Source organism: Epinephelus moara, chromosome 11, assembly GCF_006386435.1.
Source record: "Epinephelus moara isolate mb chromosome 11, YSFRI_EMoa_1.0, whole genome shotgun sequence".
Lineage (NCBI taxonomy): Eukaryota > Metazoa > Chordata > Actinopteri > Perciformes > Serranidae > Epinephelus > Epinephelus moara.
In genome coordinates this window covers 1,369,647-1,390,140 of record NC_065516.1, presented here as the reverse complement: position 1 = coordinate 1,390,140, position 20,494 = coordinate 1,369,647, and the positions used below count along the sequence as shown (strand labels likewise).

The 20,494-nt window shown below is 40.1% G+C and overlaps 2 protein-coding genes across 4 annotated transcripts in view; both read left to right on the top strand.

The window, feature by feature from the left end:
- The window catches only part of map7d2b (MAP7 domain containing 2b), a 47,643-nt gene extending 40,221 nt beyond the window's left edge, over positions 1-7,422 (top strand). For 2 of the 3 annotated variants that reach the window (XM_050056988.1, XM_050056990.1), the window contains 3 exons: positions 595-739; positions 1,201-1,472; positions 3,014-7,422. In XM_050056988.1, coding sequence (XP_049912945.1) covers positions 595-739; positions 1,201-1,468 — 413 coding nt within the window. In that variant the 3' untranslated portion in view covers positions 1,469-1,472; positions 3,014-7,422. The remainder of the gene's footprint in view (positions 1-594; positions 740-1,200; positions 1,473-3,013) is intronic. The other variant, XM_050056989.1, reaches the window with a different exon arrangement.
- A 1,234-nt stretch (positions 7,423-8,656) lies between these two features.
- The window catches only part of zgc:112982 (uncharacterized protein LOC503771 homolog), a 17,558-nt gene continuing 5,720 nt past the window's right edge, over positions 8,657-20,494 (top strand). The window contains exons 1-8 of the mRNA XM_050056982.1: positions 8,657-8,888; positions 10,185-10,228; positions 10,411-11,082; positions 11,510-12,316; positions 16,396-16,565; positions 18,837-18,957; positions 19,497-19,572; positions 19,688-19,809. Of these exons, the coding sequence (XP_049912939.1) occupies positions 10,194-10,228; positions 10,411-11,082; positions 11,510-12,316; positions 16,396-16,565; positions 18,837-18,957; positions 19,497-19,572; positions 19,688-19,809 (2,003 nt within the window). The 5' untranslated portion in view covers positions 8,657-8,888; positions 10,185-10,193. The remainder of the gene's footprint in view (positions 8,889-10,184; positions 10,229-10,410; positions 11,083-11,509; positions 12,317-16,395; positions 16,566-18,836; positions 18,958-19,496; positions 19,573-19,687; positions 19,810-20,494) is intronic.

The following is a 20,494-nucleotide window of genomic DNA, read 5'->3' as shown; positions in this document are numbered from 1 at the left end:
TCAATGGGTTGCTATAGCGCCCCCCTTTGGCCAATTGATGTAATATTGCTTCATTGGCATCCTCCCATGACCCTCTACCACTGTGCCAAATTTCACATGGATTGACCAAGTCAGTGAGGAGAAAAACATGGAACACACAGACACACACACACACACACACACACACACACACACAGACAAACAGACAGACAGAGTTTTCGTCATTATATAGTAAGATAAGATTATGTCCCAAAGTATCCATCACATAATCACTTACTATTATATATAATTATTCTCGGGCACACAGTTTACAGATATTATTTCTTGCTGCTGCACCACTGTCACCCTTGCCTTGTAATTTCTTTTACTTAAATTGCTCTTGTATAGTTATTGTTTTTATTTCTTTTCTGATTTTTATTTCATTTATCTCTGAGGATCAGTACAGGCTTGTCTTATCTCCTCTGAGGAGACTTTCTTGTTCTATCAAACAACAAAAAATATAGACTGGATGTTAGAAGTCGTGCTGTGTTTAGATACGCTGGTGTTAGAGGTTCCTGAATCAGGACTACAGCACCTCTATTATGATATTCACCAATCAGTTTCCCCTGTTGACAGCGTCTGACATGAGGCCAGAAGTTGCAATCCCGTCGGAGGAGGACACCCCGACTCCAGCTGAAGCCCCTGTCATCATGCTTGGACCCCTGGAGAATAAGAGCTGTGTGGATGAGCTGTCTGATGGAGTCCAATCCATGGACGTCAGGTAAGACGTCTTTGTCTTTCTCAGATTGTTTTAAGTGTCCAGAGGTGTTTTCAGACACCTCTGGCTGTGTTCTGAGGAACTTCATGCTTTATGTCATTCACTTTTAAATCAAGCATTAATTTTAGCATTAACTCAGCATGTTTTTGAAGGTAAGTTGTAGGTTTTTTTCTCACTGCTTGTACATTTGTGCACTGTCCGCAAAGTTTTGAATGCTGCTCATTCAAACAGCCTAAAGTTTGTATTGGGTGATGGTGGTGTAAGGAGAGAGATTTATATATTGTCAGGGAACGATGCCAGATCCAATTTTAACATTTATACATAAAGTACACAAATATGAAGAGTGCTTTCATCCAGATGTCATTTTGTTCCTCATAACAAAACCTTAAAATATGTATTAAATGACTTAAGGTGTGTTTTTTTTTAATAAAATATTCCTTCTCTGTCATCATCGTGTCTTTAAGTTCTCCATCTGTCTCCATCAGTCCAGTGTCCAGGGACGAGCAGCCTAGCGCTCATGAGTTTTCCCCTCTCACTGAAGAGCATGTGATGGACCTTGATGCCCAGCGAGGACAGCGACAGGGCGCGGAATCGCCCCCCTACCCCAAACTGCAGGCTGGCAGTGGAGTCGGAGACCTCAACAAGAACTTGTTGATTCAAGCCTACAGCGCCGCCTCTGAATCCTCCCAGCTCATCCACAGTGTTGGCCCAAGCAAACTGGACGTTCAGTAGCCAGGTAGAGAACCTCTATGTCTTTTACCTGTAGAAATCTGTTTACTCATCATGGTTAGTGCTGTTTAGCCTGTAACAACAGTGTTATAATGCTGTCAGTGCCTCTGAAGGAGCTTTACTTTTTGACAGAAAATCTGCATTACAAACTGGGGGCACTGGGGATTAAAGACCAGGGGGATTACCAGGCAAGAAGAGTCTTATGAAGGATGCTATCACGTTGCATCATGGGAAATGTAGGATCCAGTGTTTTGGAGTTAAAAGTCAGGCTATCTCAGCATCTAAAAATCTAAATCACTTTAGTTTTAAAATCATTTTGGTTTAGATTTAACATTTAGATATAACAATTTATATTTAGAAAGAAAATGGAATACAATATGATAAGTATGTTTTCCTGAAAATAAGAATCGTGTTTTCGGTTTGGCCACTGTAGTTCACAGACCCTATGTGGTAAGAGCTTCCGAAAAAAACTGATTTGTAACATGAAACTGCTTTATTCAGTGTTTTTACCAGTTTATATCATTGGGTCGATGGTTTGTTTTGGAGAGGAAAACACCTCTGCGGATAATTCAGCTCCCAGTAAGAACCTCCGGAACGTCTGGATCAGAAATTATCAGAGAAAGAAACGTAGCACACATTAGCAGGTGCTAGTGGAACAGCTTGGGAGAAACACTCATTTGTAACATTAAACTACTTTATTCAGTGTTTTTACTGGTTTTTATCACCTGGTCTGTTTGTTTTGGAGAGAAAGAGACCTCTGTGGATAATTCAGCTCCTGGTAACAACCTCTTGAACAATGAACAATGAAGGAATTCTAACCAGGAGTTTCAGCTGGTTGCAATCTGCAATATTCATCATCACTAGCTGCCACTAAAGCCCACAAAATCGTTTGGATTTAGATTTCACATTTAACATTTGAGTTTCCTGTATTCTGGTGACTTTTAAAGAATGAAAATTATGAAATAATAAGTACACTGCAACAGCATTTTTATGGTAAATATTTTTAATCATACTTTTAATTCTCAGGAAAGAACTTGTACGAATCTCTGGCATAAACTAATAAAATAAATAAATAAATAAATGTAGCAGTTTTTACAAAATGCATGCCTCTTTCCTTTAAAACTTTCCAAAAGAAACAAAAATGCTTCTTTCCAGGACATCTGAAATTTGCATGAGTATTGTTCTCTTCTCTCCCACTGAGAACAAGACATGAGCAGCTCTCTTCTGTATGGCGTGCATACCAGGTGTAGGTATATGTTGTCTTGGTGGACACAATAGACATTTACAGTCATAGGGCTTAAACACAGAGATAAATATGGGAGAATTGACCCCAGGAGGAAGCCACGAGAGGGCAATGACAAACAGGAGTTTCCCAGGAAAATCTGGGGTGCTGTATGTCCACAGTTTTCTAAGTCACTCTGCTGAGTAGGGCATATATACGCTTATGCAATGTGTTTCAGTGAGATTAAAGGTTAAACAAGATTAAAATCACAAATTAATTGAAGGTAGGTTTGAACAGTTTTCCAATTTGTCTTGTTTCTCTCTCAGGACCTTCTCAGGAGCTGGTAGAAACAGGAGGAACAGACCAAGAAACCGTCACCTCTGTCTGCAACAACAACAACAATCATCTCCACAAGGAACAAATGCTGAACAACTAATTTCACATCTGTATAACAGTAAAGCTTCTGGCCACTTTTGAGGCAGTGCACATGGGCAATTTTGACTCTCACAAACAGAACACAGTTTGACAAAATCATGCAGATAATGTGAAGTATGTTAATGACATGGTTATGTGACAGAGTAGGAAGTGGGATCAGCATTGTTGCATGTCATGAAAAAGTTTAGGGAAGTGAAACGACTGTAAACTAAGGAAACTACAGCAGTGTTGGGAAAGTTACTTTCAAAATGTAATACAATACATATTACTAGTTACCTTCATTTGAAAATAATTAGTTACATTACGATGTCTCTTTTTCTGAAAAATAATGCGTTACTTATAACACTACTTTTGCGTTACTTTCACCAAAGACTGGGCATTATAAAGTGGAAGGCGGTCATGTTGTTTAACAGCAGCAGATCAAAGCAAAGAAAGCTCAACTGTATTGCGGGTCATTAATGTACAAAGCCAGTAGGTGATATTGTACAGCCAAATGAAGGCTCTTCTCCAGCGCGCAGATCTGGCCCATTCATGCAATCACATGCAGTGGTTACCTTTTTTAAAAAAAAATTAAAATCACCTTTACATAAACAAAAAGTTAAAATTAATCAAAATCACATTTATTAAAATCATCCTCTTATATTAACACAGGGAGGGGCAGGCAGCAGATCAAAGTCTGATAAATTATGAGATGGGGATACCTGTTTGTGGGCCTACTATATGAAACACAATAAACAAGTACTGAGGTTAGCACAGCAACCAGATTGCCTCGCGACTCAGTCACTATGATGACCAAAAATTAATACACCGGAGCTGGAAGACACACCTGCCCGTTCCCGATGTGTTGGTCAGCTACAACAGCACTGGAGAGAGCTGAACGGGACGGTGTGTCAGCATGGCTCCAGGATGTGAATGGAAAAACATCCAACATGCTAAAGGACAATTGACGGCATCACCCAGATGTGTTGATCACTTGGATGAGGAAAAACAACAGAGCCTGTCTTCTTATCCCTGCTGCTTTCAAGCAGCCTTTAGATGCAAACCAGAATGGGATACTTAGTAGACGTTACAGATATGTGAACACACAGGACGGCATCACCCAGATGTGCTGGTCACTGGCACCCTTCTATTGCCTAATGTCACCTGTCATGACAGGACAAGACACAAAAACCTTTCGGGGATATTTTTACTGGTGACACACTGGCAGAGTCGGCACGGTGTGGATGAATAAAAAAATTTAAACAACAAACACTTAATTTCAGGTGGTAACGCCTTATGTGACGTAGATGTAATTGTATTACCCAAAAACCTGTTGGTAACAGTTACTGACAACAAAAATTTTGTTCATGTTATAAAACTTACTGTAAAGGCATGAGCTGAGGATTCAAGCTCAGTGGCAGCCGGAATCTGCACACTTCACTTTTCATTTACATATTTTTTGCATTTAATTATCTCACAAAGCTCCCTGACATTGCACTTAATCTTTTCATGACTTTTTTTTTTACTTCTGTACCTGTGGGAGCCAGTATTGCCTAGATGCACTGCCACAAAATATCACTCGAGTTATCACCTGCTTTAATATCTCATCCCTGCTTTTGTAAAACTTTGTAAATAGATCCGACTGGGTGGAGGAGTCAGGGAGCGTCTCTGTAGCAGTTAATCTGGAGGGGAAGCTGTAAAAACAGACACTATTGTGTGAATCCTGTGTAGCATCTTCAGTGAGGACTAGCTAGTTGAGCTGTTAATGGTTGTAGCTGTACTTGAACAGTGTGTGGGAGCTTCTCTCTGTCTGTCAGTGTTTCTGATGGTTCCTGTGTGTTTATCTCTTCTGCTGACAGCGACTCCTACTTCTATAAAAAACCCAGACTGCTGTAGATTTCCTGTCACCCTGACGCTGGAGAAAAAAAACCCCATCAATGACTGATATTATAACCCCACTGCTGACCCATAACACTTAGCCTGTCGCTTTGATTTTTCTGCTGCTTGTCACTTGATCGCTGGACATTTTGTGGACGACCCACAGAGAGGACATGAAGAAAACCTTGGAGGGGAACTAAAAAATTATGTCAAATGTCCTGTATTTTTATCTGCAGGTTGGGAAAATATTCACACAGTGTGTTGTGTATTTGTCTGGCACTGACTGTAACCACGCTAGCTGCAATTTATAGTGTGCACTTACAGTAGTTATGTGTTTCACTGCTCTAACGATGCTGGTATCTCCACCTCAGCTCATTCCCCCCAACTAAAATATACCTCACCAATTCAGAACAGAGTCTGGGGTTAGACAGCGGTCACCACCTCGCAGCTCATCACCTCTGAGGCCTTAAACCTCTGTGCAGTCAAAACAACCCTTCCACTGTGCTTCGCCCTCAGGCTGTTTCATCCAGCATGTGCACTTTTGTTGTTTAAAGGCCCTTTTCGACAGAAAGACCCTGGAAGTACAGAAACAAGAACAAAAAATATCCCCTGAGCAAGTCTGTGTTTGATTTTAAGCTGCACCTGATCAGACAGATCACAAGGAAGTGAGGGGAAAATGGCAATTATGTGAAAGCAACATTGGATTACCAGCAGGGCAAAGCATGCCACTACACCACAGACTGGCAGGGCCACAGACTCTCTGGGGCCCCAAAAGCCCCAGGTTTACTGTGTGGATGAACAAGGCCATAGGCAGGATTGTAGAAAAACTGAGGTAATAGATCCAAACTCCCCTAGCAGAGCCCCACCCACCTAAAAAAAAAAATCACCAACCAGACTCACTGTATTTATTCAATAGTATTTAAGGAAAATCATGTTCTATTTGTTCAGTTATATTATTTTTGTAGATTCCATCTCCCACCATTGCGGCCTGGTATCAGGCATGTCATTCTGGTTAAGAATACTAATTAATTGATGTATGTTATTTTATCTGTTTATTTGACCAGCCACCAACCAAACTTATGAGTATGTAAGGAAAATCACAGTCTATTTCATCTATTTAAATATTCTGTTTTATGTATTTTTTCTCCTTTTTATCTCCTCACATTATGATTCAGTACCAGGTATAATACTGTGATGGAGAATCTTACATTATTTTAGTTTTTCAAATGTAATTAGTTTGCCTTAAAATCATAGAAGAATATTAGAATCTGCTTATAAAACCCTCCACAAAATGTGTGGATGTAATACAGATTGGAAAATCACATTCTATTTATACAGCTGTTCAATTACAATATGGTCTGGTGCAAGATATATCATTTTAGTAAAAAAAAAAAAAAAATCTGCATTTCATTAATTTCTTATATAGTTTATGTGATTGATCTCCATCAAAACAGTCAAAAATATTTGAATCAGCCTTAAAAAACACAAACTACAACTTATCTTTAATGTATTCTCTGTCATGTCATTATAAACCTTCCAATGTTTTAGAAATAAGACTGAGAACATGACCTCAGTGTCCAATGACAACACCTTTATTTACAGTTATATTGTGCTCAATTAATGTATATTCTTATATAAATCTGTTTAACTTGTTAACTTTAAGGTGACAAGTTAGCTGGTGGTAGTGGTGTTGGTGTGGAGTCTCAGCAGGGGCCCACAGCACATTTTTGCCCCTGCAGGTTAATGCAACTATGGCTGACAGTATGAACTGAGTCACAGGGACTTTTGGGGATGTAAGAACAGATTGAAATGAATCAAATTTGAATCCAGGTGCAAAGAGAGCTCTTCAAAAACCTTCTTGTTGTGGAAACGCAGCTCTCCTGCTCCTCCAAGGTGCCACACTGAGGGGAAAAACTGTTTCCCCGTCACTGCTGCAACCTTCATTTTATGTTTTCACTCTCCTGCTGGCGTCCCTCTCTCCATGTTAGCTCATTATTCCTCCAGATTCTGCTGAAGCTCATCGTAAGAGGGTCTCCAGGGTCCCCTTGTATATGAAGTAAAAATAAAGGACATAATGTTTATCCTAATATTACTTAACTCTGTGACACTGCAGCTTGGTGGAATATATCATTGTAGATGTGGTGCATGGATAACTGCTGAAAAAGAACAATAAACTTCATCAAGCCATTTGTGTCAGTGAGCTGGATAAATAAATGCATAATAATGGCAAACAGACAATTTGGGTTGAGGATATGAAATGAAGAGTACTGTTAAAGATTTCAAAGCTGTACAAGATGTTAAATCACTGACATTCATACCAAGTGACTGATGAACTGACAAATGTAGTGTAGGGCTTAATGCAGCCACTTTTATTTATCATTATATATCACTGTGTGTTGACTTTATGCTGCACTGAAATTAAAACTGACCTGCAAAAGTTGAAGTGAATAATTAATTTTTACTTGAGTTTCATGCACAGCTGTTTTTGCTCCAAAAATATCAGATCGTATATTTACATACATCTACATAACAGAACACAACTTCCTGTCTGGCCTTTCAAGTTCGAAAATAGAACAGAGTTTGTGACCTGTTAAATCACCATTAGGAGTACTGACAGCTGAAATGACCCAAAGTTGGCCACAAACCGCAATCGTATAATAATTCCAGGCATTTAACTGAAGGTTATTATTAATGATTATTGATCATACTGTACATAAACCATCTCATTTTTTTTCTCTTCTCAAACTTTGGACAAGAGAGGTTGTGGATGTGGTATTTTGGCGGTTCCGGACAGCAAGTATTGGGCCTCCAAAGGCTCCCTGAGGTACACCATTGTTAATGTTTGAGACAAAGGTCACAATAAAACCCAACGTTATTCATTATAAACATTTCCCAGGGAACATACCTGTTTTGGTCAGGATAATGACAGGAAAAGTAATGGTAAGTTAAGATATTAAATTCACAAGTAAAAACTGACGAGTCAAATAGTTTACTCACTATGTCAATGGTGTTAATACTGAACCGAAGAAGACAATTTATTTAACCAGACAAACCTCTAGTCTAGAGAATAAAAATCTCCTTTTCAAAAGTGTCCTGGTGAAGACAGGCAGCAACATAAATTACAGACAGACAACATAGAACAGAAACACATAATTAAATATGCAACACAAAAGCAAATATAAAATATAAAACACAAGAAATAAAATTACCACAAGGAAAAAAAAGTATGTTGACAAATGTTATTAGTAAACTAAAATAAACAAACAAACCAAGAAAGCAGGGGTAACTATAAACAATAACTAATTGCCCTGACACTGGTATATCGATGATGACATACAAATTGCAACAGTTCTTTGGCACATACTTAGGGAACCAATGAGTGCAACTTTAAATTCCTCTGCAGCATCCTTCTGCAAGTCTGGGGTAAGGTGCCATACAAGCATAGAGGGTCGTGCACATTGCAAAGAGAGTGGGAGACATGGAGCTTGGTTTGGGCCCAGCAGCTCATTTTTGAGCTGGCGAACATGAGCCAGAACTAACTTTGACTGCTGATAGTCACTTTTTCAAAATAATTTGAGTCATGTAAAATATTTATAATAAGATGAAAGAACAGTGGATTTGCTCAACAATTACTTTTATACTGAAAAGACCTTACCGGAAGCGTTCTACTCAGTTCCTCTTGCGGCGGTTCTATGGATGCATCTCTGCATGGGCTGTTAGCGGGTCAACAGCCATTTTCTTACACACTTAATGAAAAACACCACATGTGCAGCTAATTTTGGTTTATATCTGATAGCAAATAGGGTACTAGTCTTACAGAACGTACTGGTATATTTGGGTTTTTTGTTGTACTTGTCGTCGTTTTAGCTAACATTAGCCGCGGTAGCCCGGTGCGTGTCGGGGACGAAGGTAAGACAACTGCGTAACCTTAGCTAGTTGCCAGTTAGCTTTAGCGTTAGCCAGCTAGCAGTTAGCTTTATTTTATTATTTTCTTTGAGATTTTGATCATGTTTTGATGGTTTTTGGAGTATAATATAATATAATCACTACCATGGCACCACCCATGTCATGGTAAGGACAATCACCCTCTAAACTTAATAGGGCGTGTAGCTAAAGTTAGTTTGTGTGTTCACTAAAGGCATTTGTTAAGCTATGGGTAAGTTGAGTAACAACATTTGTTTGTTAACGAAATTCAAAATTAACGTAATATTTCACATGTCATCGTGAAAGAAGTTGACGCTCATAAATTGTCCTTTGTTGTATTATTACCGTGGCTTTGGACATTAAATCTGAGCCAGACCTTGGGATCCGCCCACCCCACTGAGTTGACTTGAAACGATTTGACAATTCTGTCTGATATCGTACAAGAGTATGTTATTATGTTAGTATATAGCACAACGTGGCAAATGTATTTATGTTTCCGCTGTGATAACATTACCTGAAACCAAACTCCTCAAACCTGTCAAGCAATGACTTAAATGCCTCACTGAGTCATTTTTTTTTATTAAAGGTCACTTGGAAATACAATTAAAACAACTTATGCAATAATAAAATTAAGTCAAGTCAGTTTTATTTATCAAGGGGCTGTGCAATCTGTAAAGTATATGACATCCTCTGTCCCTGGACCCTTACATTCCCCCACAAAAAGACCTTTATGGCGAAAAATGAAAAAAACAACAAAACAAAAAACTAGCTTTGACCAGTTTTGTAGTGTACCTCTATTTAAACGACGCTGAAAAATTTGGGAAAACTGAAAATACCTTTGTATCTCAGAAAACCAGCCATGGTCTCCTAGCAGTTGTTAAATTATCTTTTCTTTTTGAGCAACTAAAGATTTGTCTCCAGATAACATAACTACAGTCTGTTGCGCCGCTGTTCAACTTCAGGCTTTGAGGATTGTTCAGATTCACTTATTAAAACAGGTGTCCTCTGTTATTGAAATAAGATATTATTTTAGGCTGAATTTCAACTTCTGAAACTTGGTCCCAGTAGTGGTGACCCTTGGTAGACACTTGTCCCTGTTGACAGAAATTGGACAGTTTTTTAACTGTCAGTCACACTCTGTAACATTAAATAAATTGAGCAAAGAATTCTCCTCGATAACTAATTAGACAAAGTAGTTTAGTAATAACTGCCTGTACTGTGGTAAGTTGTGTTTTGCCTGCAGCTTAAATTTTGAAACTAAAAACTCTACTTTCCCTAAAGGTTGACAAAATGTCAAGACCACGGTCCAGATCACCACGTTACAGGTAATTGCATTGCCATTATTTTATTTTCATATTTGTTTCCCAGAGGATGTTTGTAACATAAAACTTAAAAATGATGCTCTGCAGTCAACTTGTTTATGTTTTGTTTTTGTATTAAATTACAATGTGGTTGCTGATTTATTGATATTTCTGGTGACATGAGTTTTTTGAAATTTACTTTTTAGGAGGTTCCCATGGGAGGAACCCGACTTTGATCCTCACAAAGTCATTGCCGAACTGGACGGGAATCCGTCGGACAGGAGCTACCGCCACAGAGAAGATCCTGAAGAACATTGGGACTACTTCAGGGAGGACATGTACCCTGAAGGCCAGAGAAGATCTCCTCCTTTTCCAGATGACCGTCGGTTTAGGCATCAACGTCATCCAAATCAGGAGGAGTTTTACCGTAGGAGGCCATCGCCCCATCATGATGGGATGGGCTTTGATGATGACCGGAGGCTTTCCCCACCACGTGATGGAGAAGGAGAAGTAGAGAAACGCAGAGGAGGCTTCAAAGAACTCTTCCAGCAATTTGAAAACCGGGGGAGGTCACCACAGTCGCCTCTGAGGTTGAAAAGAGAAAGATTGCCACAGACACCAAGGTCTCACTCAGACCACCAGCAGAGAGAGCCTGGGTTAGGCTGGAGGAGAGAGGAGGAGGGCAGAGGTCGAGGGAGGTTCAGTGACCTCAGTCCCAGTGCAAGGTCAGAAGACCAAAGAGCGGGAGCAGGTAGGGAAAGAGGGAGGAGGAACACACAGGGCCCTGATAGAGACAGGCGAAGAGAGGATTCACATCAAGAGAGGACCCCTCCCTTTAAAAGGCAAAGAAGAGAAATGGATGACACCACTCATCTTGGGTAAATTTTAAGCAAAATGCTTTCCAGCACTGTCGCAAGGAAACGAAGAGTGCAGAGGATTCTCATCTTTCTAATTTTCCTTAGAGCAAATTCCTCGCTGTTTGTCATCATGCCTTATTTTCCATAACACAAAATGCTGTCTAACTAGTAGTCTGCATGGCTTCAAGTTTTCTTTCTGCGCAACCTTCTGATTCTTAAAAACAATCTGCATGTCTTAGGTTTTACACACTCTAGTTGTTAATGCAAACAGCACTTTAAATGTTGAAGGAATTACAGTTACATGTTAGGTGGTAATATGTAAATCAGATATGTGATACCAGACTGTAACATAACCCCAAAGCTAATTTAGAGTATACATTTTAAACCAGATGTGAAGTTGAATAATAAGCATGAATAATTGTTGAATCATCCTCTTATGCTGTCACAGGTACAGGAATGAGGTGGACTTTGGGGAACAGCGTTACTCAGTGGACACACCCAGAGATAGGTTTGGAGGAGACACTCAGGGGAGCCTCCCCCGTGGAGACAATCGGCACTCGGGACCACTTGTCATTGAACATGATCATGGCATCACAAACAGAAGAGAACCTTCACGGCGGGAACAATTTGATGATCGCGGAGGTCCTGACCCTGACTTTAATCGACAGAGGAGTCCCCGTCCAATAGGCTCCTCTCAGGAGCGTTTCAGGATGTCGGACAGCAGTTTGGATGATCGGGAAGCTGGAAGAGGACACCATTTTCAAGATAACTGGAGAGACTCCAACTATAACGAAACTAGGCGGAACCCTGTGCCACAAGATAGACCAAACCCTGTGAGATATGGTAATCGAGGTGGTGTCATGAACAACAGGGGGAGGGGTGGTCCTCGTCCAGCGAGAGGGCAGTTTAGTCGCGGGCAGGGTGGAAGGACTGGACCACCCAGGAGTCAACCACGCTTTCAGCAGTCCTCACAGGGATATCAAGATCTTCCACGTGACCAGCCCTTCAGGGAAGATTCTTATGAGGATCCCCATGAAGGTGAGCCTGACTGGGTAGAAGAAGACCAACCTCAGCAGTGGGAACCTCACAGGCCTGGACGTCTGGACCAGCACCTTCAGAGAGATGACTTGGACCCCAAAATGCCTCGTCAGAGGGAGCGAGGATGGAACGACCAGAAAAACAACAACATGACTGTTGTCTCAGAGGAAACGTTAACCATCAAAGTGGACATGAGCCGACCAGTAAACAAAAACAGGTAGAGTATTTTTTCAATCAGATTATCAAGGGTGAGGGGGAAAGTTCACACTTTTTTTTCTGAGCACATGGAAAGTTGCTGAAGGAAGAATCAAGAAATGTGGAAACATGTTGAAAATCCCCTGGCAGAACATACATTTTCATCGAACCGGATTCTGTTGCAGTTTGTGCCTCTTCTCGGAATGTGTTCTCTCACGCATACTGTGAGACAAGCATCTTTCAGATTATTTGTGGACTGACACCAGGAAGAGTCACATGCTGCTTTACTTTTACTGTGGAAGTACAGGAAAAGTTCACACCTGAAGAAATCAAACCCCTGTCGAACAATACATTACTGAAGAGTTTTTGGAGAGTCTTTGGGAAAGTGATGTTACAAACAAGCTGGCATCACTTGCAAATCATTCATGTACAATTCTACACAAATAAGAGGAATCACTCACCAGCTGGAAACTTGTCTGAGAGAATTAACTGGCCAACAGCTCTCGTGTGGCTTTTGTGCTAATGCACTGATGAAATGGAAGGATCTGGTATTCAGTCACAAAGCCAGATACAGGTGAGCACAGCTTCTCCAAAAGCAGACCACTGACTGAATTGAAAACCTGAAAAAAAACAATTACTGAGGACCATTTGGACAAATTAAAATATAGGTAACACTGGATAATCTGAATGATGGCTGACAAATGCACACAGTATTGTTGCCTTGAATGAACGCATCAGCAAGCTGAGCGGCAGATGGAAAAGACGATAAATGAGAGGTGGTTATGGCAGGATTCAGTCAAAGGCCATACACCACAAGGCAGCAGATGTACCCACGTGTTAACCACTGGCCATCCATTGCGTTGTGTTTCAGGACACAGAAGAAGCAAGACTTTAAAATCATACTGGCTGTAGAAAAGGACCATCACACAGTCAATGTGGACTCCTCAGAAGCCAGAAACAAGCCTGAACCAGGCGTTGATTCTTTGTTATTATACTTTTCTTTCCTGAAACCTGCTGTGAAAGGACACATCCTGCAAACATTACCTTTTTATAAAAGTATGTTTGAAGGGATGTTGAAGTATGTCATCACTCAGTCAGGTGGTTTCTTGGTTTGTCTTAGACCTCAAGAAAAGGAAAACATTTTTTGGGGTGAAAATGGAGGGCATAATTTGTCAAATAACGCCGTATATGTGATGATCTCTTCAATGCACGTTTTCTGTTAAACACCCCTGGTTGGTGATGCACATCTTGCTCCTGGTTGAGATGATTTCCACAGTCTGTGCTTATAATTCTCTGACTCATTTGAAGAAACTTCAGTTGTGGTCTGTAAAGCTGGATCAGGAAATATAAGCCCAACACTACTGAAACTGAGGGAAGAAATGTCTGTTTCCTGAAAAATGTCACTTTGAAGTCAAACGGTGCTAACAAAAGTCAAAGAAAGATTGAAAGATGTCCATGTTTTGGCAATTAAGCAACGTCACTGCATTGTAATGGAGGAATATCACTTGAGCACACCAGAGAAAGGAATCAGTTGCTAAAGGAAAAGCGCTCTGCGATGAAGATTTTAAAGTGTTTGGAATATTTAAACAGGATAAATCAAGATATTTGACAGGAAGATGAATGTCTTTGAGCTTGACAGGAGCTGTTGGTCCACATGCCAGATCTGATGTTTGAAAATAAGAAGAACCTGCATATATTTATCGGTGGAGGATGTGGAGACAAACACACCAACTATGGTCAGAAAATGTTCTTGCATGATTTGCCAAGGTGTGGATAAGAAGGGGAGTATATGGAGCAGATCAACTACTGCTTTAATTGGCCAAATACTGAGACATATTTGAAGAATGGCAGTATCTATTTAATCGGAAACTAATTTAGGGAAGAGGATTCAAAGCATGTCCACAGTGTGAATGCACGTTCAAGTTCAGACTAACATGAACAATTAAGGAGTCTTGTTTTTGTCCAACTTGCTACAGTAACTATTGGATGAACAAAAAAAGAAATCACCTGCATCTGATTTCATTGAACAGCAGGAGCTGTGCATCTCAGTTACTTGTGAAAATAGCTGGTAAAGAAGGCCATTGAAAAGAAGAAATTGAAGCCATGAACATAAACAATGCTTTTGAAAGGAGAAATCAAAGCACAGAACATAAATATTTTCCATACAGAAGCCACGAACATTATCATCATAATGATGAATGGATATGGATTCGATGTATGGACTGCAGCCGTGTTACTGCCATCAAAATGACGTGAAAATGAGAAATATCCAAGTGGTTAAAAGAAGAAATTGAACCTCAAACTATCAATGCTGGGAAATTGATGAATTGGAGCACATCTGTGCTGTTAAAAGGAAGAATGAAATTATAGCCTTGAAGATAAATATCAGTGTTTAGAGGGCAGAAATTAGAGCATCATCAGTGATGGGAAAATCAGAAATGGACAATCATGTACGTAGATATAATCAACATATCTGGAAAATGGAGGAAGTTGAAGTGTCATTGATACTGTGAAGCCATTAATGTGAAGATCTTAATCTGAAAGAAGGACAACTTCAAGAATTGAAAGGAAAAAAATGAAGCCGTCAGCATTCACATCATCAAACTGAAAAGAAGTGATATCATAATCATGAATATACATATTTATTCTGATCAATGGAGGAAAAAAGTGTCATCATTGCTGTCAAAAGGAGAAATTTACAGTATGAACAGTATCCTAGATCCTGCTCATAAAAGAAATCAAGAGCAAGTGGCCTCAAAAGCTGAAAGTGGATCAGTCAAATCCTGGAGGAACAAGAGCACAAGGAGTCATTGCTGATCAAGACTGCACAAGATGGCTGATAAAAATGTTAGCAGTATTCAAGTAAGGAGTTGGACAACATGACTGGAGTCCACCACCCAATGTAGTGGTTGTAAGATGTCTGAAGAAAGAAGTGTGAACTTTCACCCAGCCTTTAACTCACCTGTCTGATAAAAAGAGAGAGGGAATCTTGGTCTCCTCCAGCTCTCACTTTAAAGTGGAAATAGACAAGTTTTTTTGTGCTTAAGCTGATCATTATAAAGTAAATGTTGGGTGCAAAATGAAATGGCTAAATAATAATGACAGCATCGGCTTTAGATTGGTTACCTCACCTTCACTGTGTGCAGTGTAAATTTTCAGGAGACTGGGTGCCGTCTCCTGAAAATGAAGGCTCACTCTACAGCATAAAGGAAGGGCCTCAGCCACTGTGCAACCAAAACGTTAAAAGGCTAGAGCTTATGTTTTCCTCAGTAGCTATCCCCAGTTACCTAAGAGAATCAATGTAAGCTCTTTGCAGTTACTATCCCCAGTAGCACAAATGGCAAAGTATGTGTGAAAATTGGGAGTGTCTAGGCTCTATGGAGAACGGAAGACAGTTCGCTTTGTCTTTGTGACAGTGATGCCAACAATAATACCTCTTGGAAAGTCTAGCGGAGGAATAAATTTCTGTTTCCACTTTACGCCTTTATAAAAATCTATAAACAAGATATGAATTTGTATGATTCCGTGTGCATTTAAAGGGTGAACATCCCCCTCTTTAATTCAACATATAGGATGTAGGTATTGTAAGCATTTGTGAAATCGTCAAAGGTAAGTTTGTTGGGTAAGGTAAAGATGTTGCTTTATTTATTCTTTTTTAGTGATGTGATAGGGAAAGAGATCTTTTTTCAATCAAGTTCATATTGGTAAAATATACAAATATATGCTCACACTGAGTATATTAATATTCTGTCTTTCAGGACAAAACCATTTTTCTGCTGGCCACAGTAATTAGTGGCATTGAGACTTTCAAAGAAGTAGTTCAGCCATTGTCAGTTAACCATGATGTTTATATGTCCATACAAAACAAATCAAGTAGCATAACTGTCAGCCCTCTCACAATACTGAAAATAGGCAAAAACTGTAAAATTACTTCAGGGTCTGCAGTGTTCTCCCACTGTTGAAAATAGACATAAATTGCAATGAAAATTGTGAGTTTAAAGTAAATTAAACTTATTTTCTCTGTACGTATTTAGAGCTTATCTTGATGGGAACAAGTTTTACCTCTCGACTGGGTTTCATTCTTCTTTCTCTCCTGTGCAGCTCCCTGTGTTACTCCTCAGACAGGCAGCTCTCTTTAGACCTGGTCAATGTGGGTCGCCAGCGTCTGGACTTCCTGCCCATGCTGGAGCACTCTGGGACATACCGGGAGAGCGCCATGCACACTGGGACTTTTGCCCAGGAAATCATCACATTGGTGCACCATGTCAAAGGTCAGTGCAGCATGCTTAATGTTTTGATGGGGGAAAAAAACAGTATATATAACTATGTTGAAAATTAGGTGTACTAAATGTGATTGAGTTGTAACAAATAAATATTCAAGCAGATGCAGGTAAGCATATTGTTTAGCAGAAACAGGCTGTATGAGGACAAATATTGGTATGTGTAATTGGTGTTAAGATATCTAAAAGTAAAGCACTAGAATTTAAAATTTTCAGTACCACGAACAGGCACAAACCAGAATATGATCTCCATTTGTATTGGAGACCTCCCACAAAAGTTGTACCAGTCACAAAATTTAATGCCAGGGTGATCGTCGCTTAGGAGGTAAAGCGGGTCGTCCACTAATCAAAAGATCGGCGGTTCGATCCACAGCTCCTCCTATCTTCATGCGGAAGTATTCTTGGGCAAGATACTGAGCCCTAGCCTGGTTCCAGACCATAGACCCCGCCCACTCAACTGAGTAGGCTTGCATCTCTGGTCTGGCATACTTCAATGAATTTGCGATTTATCTCGTCCAAACGCTGGACGGACCAATGAATGCCGGGGGTGGGGGCGGGTCTAGCGATTAGCCAATCAGCGCCACGCTGATGTCAAGCTGTGCGCCGGTGGGTAACTGGTGAGGATAGCAACAATGGCGACCGCTACAGATCCTACAGACCACATTAACGATGCTATCGAGGTATTTTGCCACTACTCGCGTTAATGGAGGACCAAATTAAGGAAGCTGCTAAACTGGATTTAACGGCGATGCAGCTGGGCGTGCACGACGACGGAGACATTTTAAACGGGCAATGCTCGCTTGTTTTCTGCACCCCCGAGGCATGGATACTAATGACGTCAGATTCTGGGTGAGTCGTTGATCTCTACTGATTGGTTAGGGAAAAATCAAATTCCCTCCCCCTTGTAAATCGCCTTCAATGGAGGCCATGTCAGACTGAAGGTTCTGGGAGCTTCAGTCTGACACTCAGGCTAACTGAGCCCCAATTTGCCCCTAATGGCTGTTCCTCCAGTGTGTGAGTGGGTTTAAACTAAGTAGAAGGTGGCACCTTGTACAGTATCCTCAGCCACCAATGTGTGTGTGAATGGGTGAATGTAAGTGGCACTTAAGTGGTTGGAAGACTAGAAATCATTTACCATTGTTTGTAGAGTTTCTATCCAAGTGACATCGCAGTCTAGTTCAAGAAAAGAGCAACACTAGCTTAAACATCAAACTTTCCTGGGGTCAGGTGGAAGCTGCGAAATCAGCAGTTTACTGTGTTGGAAAATCTCAAAAGATTTTATGGTTTCCCCAATCAAAAGTTCCAATCAAAAAAAAGATTCTTGGAGGCAAATATGAAGCTTCAAAATCTTTATTACAGTCACAAAGATCTGGTGCGGGATAAGATGCAAAGTTATCTCTCCCGGTGGGTTGGTTTTTAGTCACTTATTTAGATTTTGTTTTGAGCACCCCCCTTCCTTCCTTTCTGGTCCACAGTCCCACCTTCATCAAGCACCCTATTCTCCAGTTCCCTTCTGGAGGATCCTGCTATCATCTTCTCCCCTAAGGGGATCAAGTTACTGTTTCAACTATTCAGATGGTCTCTGCTTACAAACATCTCCTAATAAGGTCGCAACACTTAACTTTACCCAGCCTGTTATTTACTTCCTGATTCAGCCAGGCTGAGTACTGGAGACCATCACAATGCAAGAAGTCCACTCAGGAATGCAACACGTGAACATCTTGGCAGTCATTCAGCAATGTGTATTAATCAGTCACCTATAACAGCTTTGCTTGTCCATAGAAAGGCAACTCTCTGTATGCAATATGAACTTAATATAGGATGTGCCTGCATGTACTCTGTTGCACAAAAACAGTCTTGATCCCTGATTACACATGCTATATCTAATCTACAGCCACACAAATACAGTCTTGAGTTTACAGGCATATTACACTATTAAAGATCTATATATGATGTGGCTTTACAGTTGATTACAGGCCTTATACTGGTTTCTACTACAACTGCAGCAGCAAAATCAGTTCGAAAATGGTAGATTTTATATGTATGATCAGTATATAATTTGATGGCCACAGTTGGTAAGTGCTATCAACCTGTGTCATAATGTGCAAAACGCCCTGATAAAGTGTTCCACTGCTTTACAAAATGATTTTTTCTTTTGCCAAGTATATAAAGAGAAACTCCAGGACCCTGATTGGATTGTCTTTATACCACAAATACTGGACATATTTAGATTGTTAAAGTGTTTCTTGTCTGCATTCACAGAGCAGTATTTCAGAGATGGTGGGGTCACCCTGAATGAGCGATTCTCATCGCCCCAAAAAGGCGGCTACCTTGAAGAGGAGACAGAGGAGCTGACGTTGGACGAGAGGTTCAGTTCGAACCGGTATGTTGCAGGGTGATTTACGGGTTTTATTGTTTTTGGTGATCAAAGTGTTTATAATGGTGGTGCATGTTCACATCCTGTAATCATAATCCCGTCAAGACAAACTTGAGTATGTGTGATCAACTAGGTAAACAACAGCAAAAAAAAACAAGTTTATAACAATATTAACAAGTTAATATATTAACAAGTTAATATTGTGCACTAAAAGGTGCAGGAGTAACTTAGTGAGTAGATGCTTGTCAAAGAAAGATAAGTGTCTTTCTGCCTGAGATCCTCCTGTAGATTTCCTGTGGTTGTGCTTTTATAGTCAGGGCCTCTTTGACTAATGTAACTCCTAGATTTAATTCTACAGGACGGATGTGTCTTATCCATTTTTTTAATTTTTATTTCTTTTAACATACTTTATATTTTTGTACTTAAATTTTACTATTTACTGGGTATTATTGTTTCTAGTTTTTAAATGTTTAATCTTTGTTTTAAAAGGTGCTGAATCAGTAAAGATAATGTTTATTTTTCTCGCTGGCTTTCTTTTTCTACAGAGGCTTCAGTTTAAACATGAACACGCTGCTTGATGAAGACGATGAGCCTCTGTTCACCAGACTGGGACCCTTGCAGGTAAATAAACCTCCCTTTGTTTAACACTTGGCAACCTGTGGAGACTGTTGACAGCAGTTGCTGTTATCTAGTTAAAAAACGTCTTTATGGATGATTTTCAATGATGTGACAACAGCCGGTTCGAGGCCCGGGGGATCTGAGGCACGACCTGGAGAGGAGGAGACAGGAGAGGCTGGAGGGGGTTAAAGTCACAATATCAGGGAACAGCATGTCACAACGCCCCCTGGGTCCAGTCAGGTGAGATTAAACTCCTTATTGCTGTTTATTAGATGTAACCATTGTGGTAGTAAACATTTTAAGTGAGTTGAAGGAGGAAAGACTTAAACAAGAGCACAGTGCATGAAGACAGTAACATTCTGAATGCAAGACTGACTTGTGATGGAGTACAGTTACATTGTATTATTTTATTTATTATATCATTTAATTTGCACACACATAAAGCTACATAAAATCCAAATAGTAAAAAAGAAAAAATAAGAAATGTGTCAGGAGAGGTCAAGAAGCCACAGAGTCATACAAATGGACCTCCCCTGAACTTAGGGAAAAAGATAAACAACAAAAAAAGTGAAAAGTAAAACAAAAACCAAAATAACATTATACAGAAAAATACAACAAAAGATAAATGAAAGCAGGAAGCACACTGAGCAGTCAGTGAAAAGTAATCCAGTAAAATCCAAGAAATACGTAGAACACAGTGCAGAGAAAAACTTGATTGACTTGGTCAATCCATGTGAAATTTGGCACAGTGGTAGAGGGTCATGGGAGGATGCCAATGAAGCAATGTTACATCAATTGGCCAAAGGGGGCGCTATAGCAACCCACTGAAATGTCAAACTTTGAATGGGCATATCTCATGCCCCGTATGTGGTAGAGACATGAAACTTTGCACAGAGATGCCTCTCCTCATGAGGAACACATTTGC